General features: G+C 37.7%; 2 protein-coding genes across 2 annotated transcripts in view; one reads left to right on the top strand and one right to left on the bottom strand.

The window, feature by feature from the left end:
• USP24 (ubiquitin specific peptidase 24) overlaps positions 1 to 21319 on the bottom strand; it is a 106582-nt gene that overhangs the window by 16123 nt on the left and 69140 nt on the right. Inside the window, exons 34-56 of the mRNA XM_060773568.2 lie at positions 21082 to 21241; positions 20387 to 20542; positions 19555 to 19625; positions 18869 to 19029; positions 17349 to 17410; positions 16907 to 17098; positions 15601 to 15718; positions 14432 to 14576; positions 14136 to 14255; positions 12999 to 13124; positions 12545 to 12643; positions 12370 to 12452; positions 10983 to 11124; positions 9166 to 9285; positions 8850 to 9070; positions 7727 to 7851; positions 6534 to 6675; positions 5229 to 5379; positions 4555 to 4650; positions 3543 to 3646; positions 3345 to 3458; positions 1546 to 1642; positions 148 to 264 (exon numbers count right to left, since the gene is read on the bottom strand). Of these exons, the coding sequence (XP_060629551.2) occupies positions 148 to 264; positions 1546 to 1642; positions 3345 to 3458; positions 3543 to 3646; positions 4555 to 4650; positions 5229 to 5379; positions 6534 to 6675; positions 7727 to 7851; positions 8850 to 9070; positions 9166 to 9285; positions 10983 to 11124; positions 12370 to 12452; positions 12545 to 12643; positions 12999 to 13124; positions 14136 to 14255; positions 14432 to 14576; positions 15601 to 15718; positions 16907 to 17098; positions 17349 to 17410; positions 18869 to 19029; positions 19555 to 19625; positions 20387 to 20542; positions 21082 to 21241 (2922 nt within the window). The remainder of the gene's footprint in view (positions 1 to 147; positions 265 to 1545; positions 1643 to 3344; positions 3459 to 3542; positions 3647 to 4554; positions 4651 to 5228; positions 5380 to 6533; positions 6676 to 7726; positions 7852 to 8849; positions 9071 to 9165; positions 9286 to 10982; positions 11125 to 12369; positions 12453 to 12544; positions 12644 to 12998; positions 13125 to 14135; positions 14256 to 14431; positions 14577 to 15600; positions 15719 to 16906; positions 17099 to 17348; positions 17411 to 18868; positions 19030 to 19554; positions 19626 to 20386; positions 20543 to 21081; positions 21242 to 21319) is intronic.
• TMEM61 (transmembrane protein 61) overlaps positions 1 to 21319 on the top strand; it is a 179612-nt gene that overhangs the window by 131276 nt on the left and 27017 nt on the right. The window lies entirely within an intron of this gene.

Below are 21319 nucleotides of genomic sequence, written 5' to 3'. Positions count from 1 at the left end.
TGGCTTTTCATTCATAAAGGACACCAAGCCAAGTCCACATTGAACTGATTCAGAATATAAAACAGTATTATGTTATAATGGAATTTTTTCCATGGCATATAAATATTGCATTAGTGAAAAGTTAAAGAACAAGAAAAATCTTATTACCTTTTGTACAAAATTGTTGAACAAGAAGAAGTACTGGGCACAGTTTTTACAGTTCTCGGGGACATCTTTTTCCAACAGCCCAAGTAGTACCTCCACCAACTGATGAAGACCTTTCAACTGTCAAAAATTGAGTTAAGGAGTCCATGTAGGATCAGAATGGTAATTTCAATTAATGTACATTTAATGATGAGGCAGCCCAGTGCTCTATTTGCAAATGTGATGCAACTTGGTTCAGGTAACCATCTGTCTTTGTTTAATTATTAGCTCACAAAACACTTTTCATAGGACCTCTTAGATGCTCTAGGAAACACTCTCAGGAGAAATAAACTGGTTCACATATGTTCAACCATCACAAAGCCCATTAGAAGATTACTGGACATCATTCTGGGTCTCAACAATTAAGTAGGTTACTAACCAGATAAACTTAGAACTTGGTATCATTGCAGCACATGAAACAACATTTTGCTATGTGTGCATACAAGTAGCTATACTGAATATGGAAGCCCTTGGCCTCTTGCCCCTGACGTTTTAAACATTTTACAACTTAGCTCTGGAGTCATAATAACCAGAACCATTTTTATGAAGAATAAAAGCAGGAGCTTTTCACAATAACGGATACTGTTCTGATATATATAACAATCACATAGCCATATGAACTGCCTGAATAAGTAAGTCAAATGATTTTGATGGTTATAACCAGTAAGGTGACTTAAAACGACTAAGCGAGAAGGACAAGGGAGGGAAAGTAGTATGCATTACTTTTCAAAATAGCCTATTTTTTTTCAGCAATACAACACCAGCTTTCACATTTCAGCTTGTTAATTTCTTTACATTTTATAGCAGGCATGGGCAAACTAAGCCCAGGGGCCAGATGTGGTCCCCAGGGTGCTTACCTCAGGCCCTCCTCATTTTTCCTGTTCTCTTGGCAGAAGGACATGGTGGCCCATTGCATCCTTATGCCAAAAAGATGGGGGAGAAAGGCACGTAGCAGCTGAAAGCCCTCCGGAGAACTCTCAATTGCTGCCTGTCTCACTCTCCTTCGTACATAATGCCAAGAGGATTAGGGGAGGAGGATGGGGAGGGGGATCAAAAAGGGAGGGGAGGATCAGGGCAGTCCTGTGTGTCCCACCTTCCTCCCGGCATAAGGGTAGGGTGAGCAGCCCCATCCTTATGCTGGGAGAACAACCTGAGGAGGACCCAGGCCCTGCCCTCTCCTGGCCCCACTCTTTCCTGGCCCCTCCCCCTCCCCAGGCCCACTCCACCCGATTGTGTGCCCCCCCCCCTTACTCAGCCCTCCCAACTGGGCCCACAATGCAGCCCGAAGACAAAAAGTTTGCCCATACCTGTTATACAGTTATACATTAAATATTATTTACATATTAGTTACATATTACTGACCTTTTCCTGATAAAACAAGGCACTGTCTAGTGTTTTTTCAAGAATAGTGGCTACAGCAACTCGAACCTCTCTCACACTGCATTCTAGCAGATAAGTCCTGAAACACACACATGCAGTAAAAATGAAGATGCAAGAAGTTGTCCAATCTCTTTCATGTTACTAGCTTATGTCTTCAATCCCTGCTTGCTTTACTGTGAAATCAAATATTTCCACTCCTTTGACAGCGGCAAGACTGGATATGGTTACTTAAAGAGTCAAACTGCAAGTACCTTAGAGAATATAAATTGTATCTAAATTCTGGAAATCAGCTGGATTTAATACCATAACTAAACAGTTTGATTAAAAGGAAGCAATAATTGACTGCCTGAAGCAACATAGATAGCTTTCCACTTCGAAGTTATTCAGTGTTTCGGAAACTGTCATTGGGAGCAGACTTGCATGAGCCTGCATATATTTCCTCCCTCTCAATCTTTCTTCACTTAATGTATTTGGGTTTTTTTTCATATCCATGCCATATATTACATTTAATACTTCTTCTAGTTGGAGTATTAAATATAAATTCAAAAGCCTGTGCTACCACACCAGCCTCTCAAAACATGCATATATTTTGCTTGAACAATTCAAAGGAACACACAGTCTGAATATTGGCTCTCTATGAAGAGAAATGAAAAAATATGTTTGGTCATAAAAAGTTCACATATCTGTGAATACCCTGGGAAATAAAGCAACCAGTAATGCTGTATTTGCTAATATTTTGAGGTCTTACTACTAAGGTTTTTAAAAAACAAACAAACAAACAAACAAACAAACAAGCTATTAGCATTCAATGGCTGGAATCCTGTTGATGACATTTGATTGTGTAACTTGGGGCTGTATGAGGATGTGTCTTTTTGAAATTGGAGAAGGAAGTATTCGACACCCCCTTCCACAATATTTCTGCCTCCTTCACTATTCACTGGCTTGTGTTTGTGTGGGCAACACTTTGCTGCCTTTCTGCAGCAGGGAAAGGAAAGATGCCTTCACCTCTTGGATCTTCAGGTGCTAACCAGGCACCTCGTGTCTTTTACCAGCCAGTAAATGATTAGAGAACTGTGCTTCAAAACTCCCTTTTATGATGGTGCATAAGAAAATGAACTGCATAGCTGGATCATTATACTCCACTTAGGCAATGTAGGGTATTGGTCAATGTGTCACTTGGCAAAGGATTTTGCTAATTACAGATAAATGCTCTGAGAACAAGTAAACAGGGTTCTTTATATGCGCCTATATACATCTTTCCTCCTCCTAAATAGTTATTAAGTCAATATGTCTATGTAGACTTGTTGATACATGCCTCTAATACTGAAACTGTTGTACACATAAAACAAACAAGAAATGCTGAATTTAAGTTGAAACTGAACCATTACAAGTAAAACAGTATGTAATAATTCCACCTGCTCTAATTTCATCCTCCTTCACAGCTTTTTTTCTCAACAAAATAGCCGGTCAGTATTCATTGCCCAGTCTGCAAACTGACCTCTATTCTCTGGAATATCATTCAATTTATTGCCTTATCATCCACTTACAGTGGCTTTTAAAAACTTATCTCTCAATATTTTGTCTTATTTAGTCTATAGGGCTGTTTTTGGTGGCTTTTCCTCTAACCTAAAGATTTTGGCAACATCTGCAGATCTTGGAGTCACCCTAAATTTTGCTATGCAGCTGCACAAACACAGGAAGAACTGGACTGGAGATAAAGAGGGTGATGTAGCAGAATCTCATCTAACAGATACTGCCTTCTGTATTGCGCTGGCACTTACTTTATGAGCTCCCGTCCTTCTGCTTCCACTAAGTATTCAACTAGCCATTTACAAGCATCAAAGCTTTTAGATACCAGAGCATCAATAGTTGCAATCCATTCTTCTGTGTCAATCCTTAAAAAAGGCAAATAAAGCAATGTCAGAAATGCTATCATATAGCGTATTTCTTTAGCAAATGTTCTTAAAATGGCTTGTTACCTGAGTTTCTTCTTGGTTCGTAGATATGTTTGAAAGAGGAATTGAACTGCTAACTGTAAACTCACTCTTGCCATTGATGGATAATGGGGATGCTTCAGTTTTGTCTATGAGAAGATAAGGCCACAGTTACTGCTTTAGTATTCTTAAATATGGTTTCCAGATAAGAATTGAGACACTATTTAAGTCAGTCTTAGAATAGGGTAGACAACTGCAGCCTACTGATCACATGAATCCCCAAATGGGTTTTTGAGAAGCAGCTTGCCAACCTAGTACCACCATGAGAAAAAAAAAACTGCTCAAAAAGCTGTTCTGATATTTTGTTGGACTGGCAGTTTTACGGTTTTTGGTGTTTATTGGTCTCAGCCTTGCCAAACTCCCAAAATGCAAAAAAGCTATCAAGCAAGGAAGGAAGATAATATATTTCTGTTTGGATTTGTTTCTGCTTTTCAGCCTCTGGATCTGGTGCAGTTTCCAACCTTAGTGGCATGGTAACGTCTTTTGAGTTACCATTAAATGAGTCTGGTCTGATCCCACTCATTTTTCCACTGACCCCTTTGGTACTAATGAAAGAAGAAAACAATTTTAATTTATGGTACAAAAGGTGTATAATAATAATAATAATAATAATAATAATCCCTTTTGAACCTTATTTATTTATTGGATTTATATCAGCCTTTCTCCAAAGGAAAGGAAGGAGAATGGGCTCAAAAAAAGCATAAAAATTGTAGAAAAGGCAGGGACATAAGAACACCTCCCCCTTTTCTCCTAGGATTTCTTGGAAATCTATAGTTAGAGTTGTCCAGGTTTTTTTAATGCTAGCCCAATGACAGGCTTTGCTGATGTTTCATAATTAATAATGCCAAACAACACTGTATCAATAATGCGTAAGTTTTCCAAATACTGTATGCTTTTCTACTTAATAGAAATAATTATTTGTTTTTCGCTTGTTTCTTTTATCTAGGCTACAGAAATATTCACTTCAGTTCACCAAAACACGGAATCCACTGCTCACCGCATTTAATGAGGCCAATGACAAAACAAAACTAAAATAGTCACTGCTGTAGACATCTCTGTTTTTCATAAACTTCAGGTTTTCATCCCGCACCATCTGCAAAAAATATAAGGATGCTTTTAGTAATATGTCAAATTGTGTTCACAATCTCTTAAATATATTACATAAATACCACAATTATTTTAAAAAACACACAAAAAGCAGGATCCTTGAAGAGCAGGTTGCTGACAACCTAGTTGCTTGGTTGCACAAAAAGGCAGATTCTAAGCTAAATGTAATTACTATAAATATAATTTGTTCATACTGAAAGGGTCACTGAAAACATCAGCTAAGTGTTGTGCTATTGTGTGTGTGTTGGGGGGGGGGGGGGGAGAAGAATGATTCAATGTCTATATGGTACCCAGCAGTATATTTGCTTTCCTATACCTTTTGTTCATTCTGCAGCCTCAAAATATGAGACTATGGTGCATAAAATTTCTGTTGGCCCAAATGCCTCCAGAGTAGAACAATAACCATCTCATCTAGACAATGCATTCTTCCAAGTCTAACCCACCCATCCATGCTTTTGGCAACTAAAAGAACATCTTCATATTGTTTCAAAATTATGCTGACGGTAAACAACAAGTCTGTTCAAACCCAACCCTTTCACCATATAAGTAATTATTATTATTTACCTGATAGATTCGAACAGGCATTTTTTCTACAAATAAGCCCTTTTTCTCTCCTTTTTTGACTAATTTGGTCAAGATGGACAGACGGTCACTACTGGGTCTGTGGGGCCGTGGTGAAGATTGTGGTGAAATATCTGGTGAAGACGGAGCAGATCTGGAAACAAAATGCATAATGAATCCCAAAAAATTCAATCTGTTTGATGAGACAGTTTTCTCCTTTCTCAAGTACAGCATTCATCAGTGGACATTTGACTTAATTTATTTATATAATGGGCCCCTTAGTGGCGCAATGGGTTAAACCGCTGAGCTGCTGAACTTGGTGACCAAAAGGTCAACAGTTTGAATCTGGGGAGCAGGGTGAGTTCCCGCTGTTAGGTTCAGCTTCTGCTAACTAAGCAGTTGAAAAGCATGCAAATGTGAGTAGACCAATAGGTACTGCCTCTGTAGGAAGGTAATGGCACTCGATGCAGTCATGCTGGCCACATGACCTTGTAGGTGTCTACGGACAATGCTGGCTCTGCAGCTTAGAAATGGAGATGAGACCACCCCCCAAAGTCGGACACAACTAGACTTAATGTCAGGGGAAACCTTTACTTTACTACTTATTTATATAATGTCCTCTTTGTGGAGGGTATAAATTTACTGTGTGGTGGTGAACTGTTCATCATTTACAATATCTTTGTATTATGCTAATAGTAAGGAATTGTGTGGCTTCAATTAAGCTGATCTCCATGTGTCTAATATTCCTGAAATTCCCCTTTGAAAGTCTGTGTAAAAGAGCTGTATAATCAATGAGGACCAAACAATAACAGATTCATTGGCTGCCGGTCCATTTCTGAGCACAATTCAAACTGCCAATTATTACTTTAAAAACCCTTTACAATTCAAGTTCAGAGTATTTGGTAGGCCATGCCTCCTGGATGAGTCTGCCAAGGCCCTGAGAGTCTCCAAAGGGGATCTCTTCTTAATTTCACCACTTTCACAGGAGCATCTGGTAGGGATGCCTTTCCCCAGACTCTAGTGCTGCCTTGCAAGAATGCCTTCCTCTTTCTTTATTGTTTTCCTGCCTTTTGGAATAAAGGATCATTTTACCCAAAAACACCTCCTTGGAAGTACTCTGGATCTTAAGCCTAAGCAAATTACAGCCTAAGGAGTACTTTTCCAAACAGAAGATTAAAAATTCTACAGAACTCCCTCATGGAAGAAAGACTTTGGATTAAGTATCTAAGAAAAGAAGTGGGAAGAACACTGTTGATATTTTGTTTGTACGCAAAATAAATGCTTGGTACGAAAGGCATATGAACTTACAAAGAGAGATCCTCTGCTTCCTGACGCACAACACTGACTCGACTTTTCTTTGGTAACACTGGGGAGTTCTGGTCAGACACTCTTTGATAGAAGAGCATGTAGGCATTCCAGTAACGCCGTCGAACATCTGGATATGGGTTTGCTGTAAAGAAGAGGTACTGAAGGTGTACTCAAGACATTGTTTGTTGCTGAAATAACATTTTTGTCACTGCACAAATTCAAAATGTGCAGGTTATTTCGTACAATTTATTTTCCAGCTATACAAAAAGCAGTACAGGCCTGTGTTGGAAAATGGGCAGTGTGCATAGGAAACATCTGCACACATACATTATATATGGCTAGTGAACATCTTAACAAGTGAACACCTCTCCCAGTCTCTCTTTCACACAGTTTCAATGTTGTATGTAACATTTACTTTATCTACGCATCTCTCATAAATATGCTACTTGTAAGAAAGTAGTGCTACAAATAAAACAAGATTTATAAATGAGATAAAGAAAATAAATTTAAAAATCATTAGATACAGTCCAAGTCTAAAATACTATCCATCCCTGGAATAACAGATATTCTGCTGGGATAACTACATTGCAGTCTTCTGCCAGGGGCCAACTAAGCATATGAGATAGTGATTTCTGCAATGCCTGGGTCTGTAAGCTCCTTTTCCTACCAATCTATTCTATATTAACTTAGCTCTGAGTACTTCTCAGAAAAGTCTATACAGCGCCTGATCTGGTGAGAGGTGATATGCCACAAGGTTACCTTCTCTGTCATTGTGTGTGCAGTGGATGGCCGTATATACTAATGTACAAGTCTCCCTCATGCTCAAGTTGAGGGCAGGTTTGAGGGCCAAGATTGTGGATTTCGATTTGACCCTGTGGATGAGTCGAAGATTATTCTGCAGAGAAGAAAACAGTAATGCTGACCCCAGGGGGTCAGCTTCCTATCTGTTGCCGTAATTTTCCTTTCAAAAAGGCCAGAAGCAACACCATGGTGGAAAGAGTAGAGGGGATCGGTGCTTCTGAAAATAAGCTCTCACCTTTTGCCACTCTACTTACAGAAGGGAATGATGAGTTAAGGTACGGTACTTACACTGACCTGTGGCTAAGCCAACCCACTTATACATGAGTATTTGCCATAATTCATCCCTTTCTGTGGCTAAAAGCAACAGAAATGTATAACAGGAATATACTTACATTGATCATAAACTTTGGGTCTATATTCTCCACCAAAACATTCATACTCCAAGGTTTCATCATTCAGTTCAAATTCTTCAACCACTGTGTCATTAAATTTATACCACTTTCCTTTCCCACATCCCCTGTCGTAACAGAGAAAGAAAGACAATGCTCATTGCCAAATTCAAAGAATATGCCTAATAGCTTTACAGCATTTAACTACCAAAAAGACAAAGATATGTGACCACAAAGAAAAATGTATGCTATATAAAACATTGATCCAGAAATGAAGAAACACCTTCAAGACTGGCTTATATGTTTACTATGAATGAGCGCTGAAACTGAATACTCCTTGATTTGTACCTTTTGTTTCAATTTGTATTGTGTGCAAATTCTGTCACAAAGTTCCTGGTTGGTTTCAAGCCACAGTTCCATTTATGTCATATGCAGCATTAAGATAAGAGTTCCTGGACTCAGACCATTAAATCCTCATTGCACTGAACAAGATGTCAGTATGAACTCTTCCTGTCCAGAAACTCCATTCTACAGACTACAACATTTCTTGTTATTTTTCCTCTACCTGGTTATTTGGTGCTTCCGTTTCCCCAAATGAGGATATACCTCTCCTTTAAACATCCAAGACATAGTTCATGAAGAAATCAACTTATTTGGGTCATACTGTAGTTCACAAAGTTATATATGAGCCAGTATATCAGGACTAACATATATAAACCTACTTTTATATCTAGAGCAGCATGAGCAATCCCAACAATCTTAGCCTGTCAGTAATATGAGAGAGCTATCTATCTAATCTGACATTTAGTTATCCAGCTCCACAAACCAAACTTATGATGTCTGTTTTGTAAAACAGGGCCTTAAGATGTATTATATAACAATTTGATACTACAGACAAACTAATCCTTTAGTTAGTCCTGACAGATGTACATCCATTCAATTAATAAATAAATAGGAATGATATTTGAGATGATTCACCAGTCAATGACTAATAAGATAGGTCGAATCAAAAGGATGCACCTATGCACCTTCCAAACAGAAATTATGAGGTTAACATCTAATGACCTCTTTCAACTAGCAAATGATGACAATATGAATGCTTTTGTATATTTAAATGTTCCATTACCTTCTGTCTTTGATAAAGGAATAGTAGTGCCCTGCATGGGCCTGACCACTGTGCACAATCACACCAACCAACTCGTAGTTTTCTGTAGGGGCTACTTTCTTCCGTGGGGAGCCTGAGCCACCCTGATCTGTACTGCGTCCATTGTCACCAACTTCTGAAGAAGAATCCTGGCGAGCCATTCCAGAAACTGTATAGGGCTCCATATTCAGCATCCAAGGGAACTGTTTGATAGCAAACATTTCAGGTTAAACAAAAACCTGACCCATATCTGACATTCGTAAATCTTTTATAAGAAATAGACAACAGCTGCACTTGCCTTTATTTGTTCATCATATTTAATGGAGCGTCCACTTTCCCAGTCAAATCCGAATCTCATAAGATGGATCACCAACACACTGGGAAGAGCTTTAATGCATGTCCGTTTAACTGTAGTTCTCTTAAAAATAGAAGAGAGTCACCTGCAGCTATATATTTTATTTTCGTGCATTTCTAGCCACTGGCCAGAGGTATTCTAGAGTGCTCAGAACCAAGACTCATAAATGAAATTAGTTAAACTTAACAATAAGGACTCCCTGGTGGTGCAGCGGGTTAAACTGCTGAGCTCTGAACTTGCTGACCAAAAGGTCAGCGGTTCAAATCCAGGGAGTGGGGTGAACGTCTGCTGTTAGCCAACCTAGCAGTTTGAAAACATGCAAATCTGAGTAGATCAATAGGTTCCGCTTCGGTGGGAAGGTAACGGTGCTACATGCAGTCATGCTGGCCACATGACCTAGGAGGTGTCTATGGACAATGCTGGCTCTTCGGCTTAGAAGTGGAGAGTATATTTAAGTCTAGTTGAGTTGGACATGGCTAGACTTAATGTCAAGGAAAATATTTACCTTTACTAACAATACTATTTTTCCCCAAAAATTAAGATTATTTCATTAAAACAGTACACAATTATCTTTGAAAGATACAAAGTTAAAAACATAAATAAACAAAGCCCATAGTCCAATACAGAGCACCCCTGGGTGATTACATATTAATATTTGATCAAAAACCTCCTCAGGAAAGCAGCCTAGCCTCTGGTAGAAGACCTTCTTTATTGAACTTCGTTTCTACCATGGTTCTACTCTTCGTGATCAAGACCTTTTCCTGACAATAAATTAAGAATTTGATACCTAATTTCCCTAATCAGACTTAAAAAATTAGCAGGCAATTAAATTATACCAGAGATGGGGTGAGGTTTTAATCCCCATCTCCGTGAATGGATGAATTGAGCATGACATCCAGAAGCATCACAGACTTTTCTCATGCACCAACCTTCAAGGGTAAAGGGCTTGGGGAAAGCAGGTGGTGGGTGGCACAGATTTTAGAATCACTTCTACATTAAAATGTTATGTAGAAATTTAAAATCCATGTAGATATTCTTATTCTTCAGCAAAAAGAGTGCTTTTAGAGATCACGTAGTCCTAAAATGTGTGAACAATTACACATCATTAACTAATATGTAACCAGAAGCAATGGGGAATGGTCCTTTTTTAAAATTAGAGAAATAACATAAAAAACAAACTGAAAAGTTCTTGCCTATTTTACTTTTGCTCAATACCATGGGAAAACCAAGTTACAACCCAAACTGAAGAATCAGGAAAGGATAGTCCCTCTCATTTGTAGGTCAGTTCAGGCTTAATTATACATGTTACCTTTCCTGTGATTTCTGGCTGGTGTAGGCCAAATACACAAAAAACACTGGATACACAAGGATGGAAACTATAGATTGGACTCAGTTATATAGAATCATAGAGTTGGAAGAGATCTCGTGGGCCATCCAGTCCAATCCTCTGCCAAGAAGGAAAATCACATTCAAAGCACCCTGACATATGACTTAATTATATAGGGCATTGCAGCTAGGAATTTCACAGGTTGGCCTTGGGCATGCCACTATGTTACAGGATTATTTGAGAGGGCAAATCACATCATTACATTCTCAAGAAAGACAAAATACAAAGGTAATTACAGCAAGTATACCGGAACCTTCTGAAACTAAGTCTTCATTATCTGTTGCAGTCTTTTAGTATTACTTACATAACCCAGGGGGCCTTTTCCCATTGAAAAATCCAAGTGTTTACCTAACTCATAAGGAAAATGCAGTACCTTTTCTTTACACTTCTCACAGTAGTAGGCATTGCTTCCTTCTAGAATTTCTCCTCTTACAAACTGATCCAATGAAATTTCCAGGCTTTGACATGAAGTGACTCCTAGATTGAGAGCTACGAAGGCTTCCTCTCGCTCGTACCTACATGAAGGAGCAGAGTAAAAGAATACTGGGATACAAAACTGAATATTTTTATAGTTATTAAATTCAAGAGATACTCCTTATAAGCAGCACCTTTGGGCCTAAGGACATTAAAACACTGGGATCACATTAATCATACTGTGGCTAAAAATTAACTGAAGTTACTATTTGAGAATAGCTTGGAAGCAACTTGTAAGAGAGGAAGATTCAATCTCTCCTATGGCCCGTGGGATACTCTTTCCACAGACAGCAGAACTGAAGGATTGCCATGTTTGATGCTAACAAAAAATGAGAGTGATGATCGTTCAGGAGAGAGGAAGAAAAGCAGCCAAAAAAAGTCTAAATAAATTTTCCAATTAGACTTTTATCTCCTATGAATTATTTTTTAATTTTTTTCTGTATTTGTTAAAGGTCAATAAAGATCATGGCTAAATAGCAATTGGTTGCTGCATGTTTTCCCATCTGTAGGAGGCTGATGAAAAACTGTCTCTTGTTACTATTAAACAATAAGGAATGGTAAAAAATAAAAATGAAATATGTTTGTAATCCAATCTCTTTCAACTTTAAGCCTAATCCAGGGAGATGTAAACATACCCTGTTTCTAAAGCCCTGCAGGAACTGTGCTGCTTCAGAACAGGCAGGACTGAAACTAGGTGGCATCCTTTCATGGAAAGTATAGTTAAAGGACTGACAATTAAGAGAAAGGAGTAAAAATAACAACCTGTCTCATGAAACCTTCTCCTGACACATCTTATAAAAGATGTGAGGCAAAAATATGGCAAAAAGTTAGTAAATGGCACTACACAAGTAAGATGTCAATAAACCACTTTTCCCTGAAAGCTGGGCATTCAAGATTCTGAATTCTTTAACAAACTCTGTAATATACCACTGAAGCACAAAGATATCTTAATTCTATAGAGAAACTAATGGACATGTGTCTTGCTTGAAATCTGCCTGTATAAATATAAAAGGTTCCTGCCCCTTTCCAAAATCCCATACCTCCACTTTAATGTATCCTCTTAAAATAACACAAGAGAGACTGAATGTAAGGCCTTCTGTATGCAAGAAATGCGATCACCATGGTCTGTATTTGACAATAGCCAATTGCGGCCTGCTCAGTAAAGCCTAAATCCAAACACAGACCAATCAAATTAAAAAGAACTGATTTAAATTCTTTTAATTCGCCAATCTACTGTAACTGGGACTAACAACCTCAAACTAGAGCTTTCTTATGTAGCAACTCACCTGTGAGGGCAGTCCTTGCAGATCTTCTGATCAGAGTAGATGCCCTGAAAGGTGTTCTTAAATATTTGGTCTCGTCCTATTTTCTGTAAGAGATAAAAAGTGTTAATAGAAACAAGTTTGTATGTTAGGCGGCTGTCACTTGGAAATGAGACACGATAGAAAATATAACAATAACCTTGAGGTATTCATCCATTTGATCTATAAGACTGGTGAAAAACTCATAAGCATCTTGTTGCTCACGCACATAAAGCTCCTTGTTCCACATTTTGAAGATCTATAAAAGAAAAATGCATTAACTATTTCAAAATCTTGAGTGAAATACCCGGGAAAGAAGAACACAGGGAAGACTCTAGAGCTAAGTGGGAATTGTGTCCTAATCCCTAGTCTAATCCTTTCCCCTTTTTTTCTTAGAAAAAAGTGCCTGCCTGCAATAGTGGTTGTACTTTTTTGTTTATTTTGTGATGAATTGCTTTGGGCCCCAGTACTGGAAAATGTGTATAGACATCAAATAAACTGTACATTACTATTCAAATGATAAGATCTCATTATAGTTATTATTTAATACACTCAATCCCAAAACATCATGGTAAGTGATTACAAAAGGGTTTATGTTAAAAGGAAAGAATTACCTTCCAGAAATTTTCAGGTATGTAATATTGTAGTTTGCTTTCCATTAAATGACCAAAGAGAGACTGAACTTGATAGAATACACTGTCATCGGGATTGTCCATGTCATCATCAATTGAAAGCAATGCCTTTAAGAAAAAAATGTGTAAAATATTTTATTAAAAAGTGAACATAATGAAGAATTAACTGAAGAGGCAACATATGCTTGTACTGTTGGATAGACTAATAATGTGGGTCAAGAGAAAACACATCTAATCAGATACTAAGAAAAATCTATTAACAACCATTTAACAAAACTGAAGTATGAATATCATTCTTAATATTGGGTTATCCAAACTCATGTTAAGAAATGAAATCGTCTATTTTTCATCATGGCTTGGTAGTAACGATAACTCAGTGGTTCCCAACCTTTGGTCCTCCAGGTATTTTTGACTTAAACTCCCAGAAATCCCAGCCAGTTTACCAGTCATTAGAAATTGTGGGAGCTGAAGTCCAAAACACTTGGAGGATAAAAGTTTGGGAACCGCTGCGATAACTCAAGTTATTTGAATTATCCACATATTCAGTTTTCTAGGAGTTGTCTAGGTCAGGGTAAACTTTTCTATTTGTAACCCCTTTTGGTTGAATACATTTTTGCGTGACCCTGGGCATATAAAATTGGTATAAAAATCAAACATTTACTGCTAACAAGTCGGCACTGTTAAGCAGTCTTATTTTCCTTTTTATTAAATACAGCTGAAGGATCTTCTGCACTGTAATAAACACTGTACAACAGATTTGTGTAAATGTCTCAAACAGCCACTAGATGGTGTTCAGAAAACTTTGATTGTCACCAAAGTTTTGGGACTTCAACACTGGGCTAAAGGCACCCCACTTGGGGTCAGAATCCACAGTTTAAGAAGCAAGGGTTTATATGAATGAAGCCAACATCATTGAAACCAATGATTATGCAGAGTTCCATCATGTTTGATCTGTTAATTTCCTTTAATTTCCATGCTAGTTTACATTCGGTTCAATTCTAAGCTGTGGCTGATTTTCATCTGATCGATCTGCATGCATTAGCAATCCTTCCTCTGCACATCTCTTATTCCTATAAGAGATATTATAAACATATTTACTATAAGAACTGTGGATATTACCTCAGGAAGTCCTGGTTGCATATAAAGCTGCTGAAAGACTGCATTCATATAACACGTGGCTCCACCATTCTTGAGCCCCACAAATCCTGAAACAGAACGACCATCTACAGGTGGAAGATACTGGAAAGCAGAGGTAGAAAGAAAAATGTTATTTGTAGGACAGAAAACATGCAATAGTAGTTATCATTTATAAGATTGCTGTTCTTGGTTCTCTATATGGGACACTTTTCCATTTGGTAATTATTCCAAGTCTAAAGGTTCATATAGACCTTGCATTGAAGAACCTACTTACTTACATCAAATTCCTTGGAAAAGGCCGGATCAGTTTGGTGATGCATAGAAAGCAGTTCTTTTGTGATAAGCTGAAGATTTGATGGTGAACTATCAGCCAACATTACCAAGACTTCATATGCTGCTAATCGGCTATTTACTGTGCTGCACCTAGACAACAAGAAGAAGCAGAATTTGTTTTTGTTCCATCTTGCACTCTCATAGCAGCAACTGATAACAAATGACTGACTTCTAATAACACCCAAAGGGAATCAAAACTAAGTTCACTGCCCATCTGTGTAATCCAATTTTATAAATGAGGGATGGACGCCTGCTATTTTTAGCAGAACAAAGAACTCTATATTTTGGCTGTGATGTAATTATTACCATATAAATTGTAAGTTCCAAGTAAAGTAGTTCAGGTAAGTGGTTTAAATTATCAGTTAATAATGTGAATGATTTAACTGTTTTTAAACAGATTTTGAAACAATATAGTGTAAAAGTTTTATGAACCAGCTATAAGGGCAAGAGAGATTGATAAATATTTTCATGTTTCTTTATAGTATCCACAGATATCCCTTTTCTTCCTCTCCATTTCCATTTCTTCCTACTTCATTTCATAGCACATAGGTAACAACAAAATGTACTATATGCTGTTTAAAATGTTTGTATGTAGTTTTAAAGTAATTTTAATATTTTAATTTTATAATTTGTTAAATTGCTTTTTAAATTTTATATGTTTTACTTTTATTAAAGGTTTTAATCATTTTTAAGTTGTATTGTTTTAAAAATGTTTCAAGCTAACTTGAGTCCCATTATTGGGGGGTGGGGTGGGAAGTGGTATATAAATGGACATGATAATAAATGCTACTACTACTTAAAGCAGTGGTTCTCAACCTGTGGGTCCCCAGCCGCTCTGAGTCCCCTTCAGAGTGAGAAGGGCAGCATATAAATGACATAAATAAATAATAATATAAACAATATTTTGGCCTTCAACTCCCAGAAATCCTAACAGCTGGTAAACTGGATGGGATTTCTGGGAGTTATAGGCCAAAACACCTGGGACCCACAAGCTGAGAACCACTGACTTAAAGCCTAACATGAGATGCAATGAAATGGAGAAGGCCTCCTGCAATTTTCATACATGCTCTAACACACTTCTTTCTTACTACCAATATACCAATATATTCTTTACTTTGGGTGAAAGTCCTGCTGAGTGCTGGCAACACTCCCAACTGGAGAATGGCTGTTCAGGATAATCCTGGAGGCTCTGAAGAGAAAGTCATCCAGTAATGGTTTGATCAAAGATGAACCTATAAAAAGAGTAAAGCTGTGCTTGATATTAAGCACTGAAGCTTTTGCATACATTTAGACTGTGAAGTGCTTAATAAGATCATGACTCCAGCTCAGGGCATATACTTTTTACATAAATTCTGAGGTACACATGCTAGTTCCTCTACTTAAAAGGCTATCAGTAAACTGATCTGAGAAAAATTTCCCCAGAGTTCTGCTGTCAGTTAGAATAGATAATCCCACCTAGACACTCCGTATTATTTAAAGAGATGGCCACATTAAGACATTAAGAAGGTTCAGATCAGGTCAGAGATGGGTCCTGCAGACATTGTACTTCCAAGTCACAACAGCTCTAGTTATTATAGCTAATGTTGAGGAATAGTTGAACATCTGGAGTGCCATTTCCATCCCTCAACATGCCTTATTTTCATTATACCTTTTGTCTGGTTATCCTCTGTCAGCCACACAAGCAAAATTATCCCATTATTCTAGTACCTGTTCAGAAAATGTGTTCTAAAAACGTATAATCAAAAACAATGTCAATCCTAAAGACCTAAACAATGTATCTTTACAAGAAAAACACTGTATCCCACAAGAAAAATGTATATGTCCTAAACCAATGGATATTTGCAAGAAAAGTTATCAGTTATTGTATATTATAACAATTGTCCCCCACTCATAACTTCTTAAATTATTTCAGCTATTTCCTCCTCTATTCATACTTTAAGACTAGCTCTCTTCTGAAAACACAGTTCAAGCTCACTTTCACCTGCCAGCAGTTGAACAACTTGAGCACTCATTTTCACAGCTGAGGAGAATTGTTAACTTACATTGAATGTCGATTCATGTCTGCAGAAAAGGAGTCATCTAGGAATGGACTGACTCTCCCTGTATCCTATGGAAGTCAGGGATCGCCTAATCTACATCAATGGGAATACCTTCCTGAACGTACTATGGAAAGGTAATAATAGCGTGAATAATAGCCAACGCTATTGAAATGAATTACTTTCTCAGATTATTCAAAGGGAAGTGCCTTTCCTGTATGTTGATGGAAAGTGCTTGCATTTCAAATAGTCTTCTATCAGATTTCATGGTCACCACAAATTGGAATAAGCATTTCCGAGAAATTATCTGTCTGTATTTTCTAACAAACCTACATGGGATCTTTGTGGCAAGCAGCACTTCATTTCAAATATAAGGTTGTTTACCTAGCATTTCCTTCTCTGTCCCACAAAGTGAGAGAAGAGTCTTAATCAGTCGCAAATGGCCTGCCAGTAACACATTGTCAGCTTCACTGGTTTCACACTCAGCTGCACGAGTCGGCTCAAAATTATCCAACCATGTGATTTCATCTTCCAGCATGGCAGCTGGGCTAATCTTTAGTTGTTCCATTTCAGAAGCTAGGTGATCAAAATGGAGGGGGGAAAGAAGATAATTACAGATTACTAAAGAACATAGAAGTTAGGAAACAATTTTCACTGGAGAAGAGATTGTAACTTACATTAGAGATCAAAATAGCACATTTACTTTACAAATAATTAAGGAGAAATACACACATGCTGACATTTCATAATTACTCGCAATTTCTAAACTAAAAAAGGACATTATGTTACAGTTTACTTAATAGGTAGCATTGGATGTACTACTTACATGTAAGATCATCCAGCAACTGGCATCTAAGATCAAAGTACTCTGTACACTGGGACAGAAGTCTAAAAATGAGTTCAGGTAATTAATAGAAAAGCTCTCATAAGCAGTATAGTTTGCAGAATTTTTAAAATTAACATATAAAATTCATACACATAAAAGTTAGCCAGCATATCAATACTTGCACATTTTACACTATAAAGTAATATTATTTATATTTTATTTTTTAGCTTACAACAAAAAAATATTGTTTGTCAATTATCTCATAAATTGTGAGCTTTTGAAACATTCTATGTGGAAGCAGATTTGCATTGATATTTAATGTTGGCTTCTAACTATATATTGCGCAGAGTAATGGTAACAGAAAGGAGGCTGAAATTCAGAGACTGGTAATAAAGCATTCCAGCTTTATCTTGCGATAGGATGGGAAGGTGCTGGCATATCATCCTCTTCACAGTATCCTTGCCTAATGGTTTTAAGTGTTGAAGGTTCCCAAAATGATTATTCTAAAGCAGGCATGGGCAAACTTGGGCCCTCCGGGGTGTTTTAGACTCTAACTCCCACAATTCCTAACAGTCCAAAACACCCTGGAGGGCCCAAGTTTGCCCATGGTTATTCTAAAGGCATGAAACCTTCTTAACATAGCACTAACTATCACACAGATGAGACCATTATGGTGCTATGGTGCTGGCACAGCAGGCTGCTACAGAGCTACTTTCTAGGATAGTGGATTTACAGCATTGAGGATGGGCAAATTAATCTTCATTATCACAGAAGATGCCAACACAGCAGCTCTTTCCTGATCAAGATGACGTTCACTTCTATTACATTAGAGCACATGGCTGTTTCACCTCTGTCACCACTGACATGTATGTCTTTATGCCCACCAACTACATGCATCCTGATTAGCTATAAGGAAGATAAGAATAAAGAATTGGAAAAATCAGGATTTGAATCCATTGCCCTGTTATGGTAGAATTACTTCTTCTTGGGTGTTAGGTTGTCTGTGGTGTTACCACATTCTGCAAGAGAAAGAGACATCCTGTAATAGAGCTTCCTTAGAAGAAGTGGACAGAGTGCTAAATACAAGTGCACTGTTTTTAAAACTTGGTTCTCAGTCTTTCAATCTTTAAAATTAAATTTGGATCAGTTTATCCAGAAGAATTTTTCTCCCTTGAGATTTTCTTCAAAAATGCTATTCAATGCTCATCATGAAGAGAGAGGTCCTTTTCAATAGGGGCATCCTAGTTACAGAATCACTTTTTTGCGATGCTTTTGTATGGCACTATCTTTGTGGCTTTTTTTCCTGGCACCAGATGAAGAACTCTCCATTCAACCTGACCCTTCAAATAACTGATATGGTCTGGTGCTCTTGGCTGCAAAACCTGTTCTTTGTCTATCTGAAAGCACTTATGGGATCTCACTCTGTACAGTTCACTTACAGTGTACATTTTTCCTCTGCCCTTTGTTCTGAATATATTCGATCTTACATTATCTATAGAATGAGTATGTCTCCAACTTGCCTCTGGTTGATTCCTCTCATGATACTGGTGGGTGACCAAAGAGGCAGCTGAGCAGTAAGGATAACACTCAAGAGAAATTGATTTGGTTTCTGTACATCAGGATAAGCAGAGGTATCTGTCTGACTGAGGGTATAGAGCTGGTCACAGGCAACACGACGAATCTGAAACAGCAGAATATTAGATCAAAAAAAGTTTCAAACAGCAGAGTTTTAGAAATCGTTAAATACATTTAAGTTAGTATAGTATTCTGCTCAATCAAAAATCTGTAAAAAATATTCAGGTGTTGTTGTGTGTCTTTCAGACACCTCTGCTTAGGCTTGGAAAGATTTGTTTAGAAGGGGTTTGTCTTTGCCTTCCTCTGGGGATTTCTTAGTGGGTTTCCATGATCTCCAGAGTCATAATTCAGTGCTCAAACCACTATATCACACATTGACTCTCTTAAAAGAGTACACTTGGGCAAACATGCTAGCAGCTAATTTAATACTCAGAAATCAAAGTCATGAAATTGTCTTATCCTAGAAATCTATTTATTTGTTAAATTAATGACACAAGTCACTAACATTTAAAGCAAACTCTATTAGTAATTTTCTGTATAGGTATTTTTCATGTTAATGGTGGAACATATAAGACTGAAGTGGGACTTCCAAATAAGAAACCTGTTTTTAATTAAAAGGCAAACCACTCACCTCAGCACTTGGTGAACCAAGCAATATGTCTATGATAAAGTCAGCAACACAAGGTAAGTTGTAGAAAGAACCTAAAATAAAGACAAGATTGGGTGTTCAATATGTTGTTAGAAAATATTATAGGATATAATACTTCAATTACTGTATTTTTTTTCAATTCTAAGATGCGCTTTTTCCTATATAAACATTTCTAAAAATGAGGTGTATTTTATGTATTCTTGTGGTGATGGTACTGAAATTAGGGTGTGTCTTACAATTGATGATGTCTTACAACTGAAAAAAATTATTTCTTCAATTGAATTCATATCATGCTTTCCTATCACACGAGACGCAATATTCCATGCAGAGATGCTGACGCCATCCAAAAGCCTTCTATCAATAATATTAATATGGAGAACAGAAGTAAAGGTAAGAAGGGAGTTGAATGGTGAGAACAATATCTATGCAGAATGTTTAGTTCATAGCCAGGACCACACTGAAGCCGAATCATCACACAAATCAGCATTATGCAAGTGGATCAACATTTGCTCACATAAGGAAGCATCTCAGACGCCTTTGTGCATGTAATTCTTGGCAGCTGAAAAAGGCTGGATGAAACAATGCTTGTTGTTCTTGCCAGTCATCCCTACACAAGCTACAACCAAATGCCAATTCTGCCTTCTCAATAACCCAGCCATCTCTTCCTTCCCTCCCTAAAACCCTGAGTCTGTGCAAATATGCTAGTACAGAGTACAAGCTCTATTGAGTCTGTCTCAATCCAGTAGTATCAATATGTAGAAGTATAAAGAAACAACGGCAGAGAGAGACAATAACCAGTTTTGCTAAAACATACCAAGTTGCTGACTGCGCAGCTGCAGACAAGTAACTAAGAGAGACAAGGCCTCTCCAGCAATGAGTGCATCTTTGGTGGACACAGAATGCTGCCTCACACAGATCCCAGCATGCAGAGCTGTTGGTTCTCCTTCACTTCCTGAACTGCAGTTACTCCCTGAAATAGGTTAACAAGTGACAATTACAACAATTTTTAAGTTTTTCCATTTGCTATCTCTAGCCACCTTTTTCCCAAAATGGGAACCAAGGTGGCTGATAATATGAGCTAAAGCAACATGTAACTAAAACAATGGATATGAAAGTTAAACAAAAACATTTTAACAATCATATTACTAATTTAAAATAGTTTTAAAAGGCTGACAAAAATATAACATATCCCAATTAAAAGACATCTTACATCAGACAATGAACATTTTATTCCCCACAGGGCAGGGTCTTATGGGGAAACAACCTCTGAGGATGCTTGTCACAGATGCAGGTGAAACGCCTTGAGAGAATATTTCTGGAACATAACCATACAGCCCAACAAATTTACAGCAATCCAGTCTTTCAGATATTCTGAACCCAAGGACCAGATAGTTTTGGGCTTTCATAAGTTAGGACCAAATAGCTACAAACAAAGTAAAGACTTTTAAGCAGTGGTCACGTCAATAGAGAAAACTCTGATGGATCGGTTAAGTTAAGCTAGTGATGTACCTGAGCTGCTAAGCCGGTTACGGATTCCAGCAGGAAACAGCGTGTTACTTTCTTTTATTGGCTGACTACTCCCCACCAGGTCAAGCCGCCCTGCAGCAGCAGCCCACGACAACCGCATGAAGCAGGCGACTGTTGATGTGAAATCATTTGCTTCCATTGTCTGAAAGAAATCGTTCTACTTGTTCAAAACAGTTAAAGGCAAAGATATAATCCCAGATATACCCCAATATTTTAGAAA

The sequence above is a fragment of the Anolis sagrei genome, chromosome 4 (assembly GCF_037176765.1).
Source record: "Anolis sagrei isolate rAnoSag1 chromosome 4, rAnoSag1.mat, whole genome shotgun sequence".
NCBI lineage: Eukaryota > Metazoa > Chordata > Lepidosauria > Squamata > Dactyloidae > Anolis > Anolis sagrei.
The sequence above is the reverse complement of the archived record's forward strand: the minus strand, read 5'-3'. Positions and strand labels throughout refer to the sequence as shown.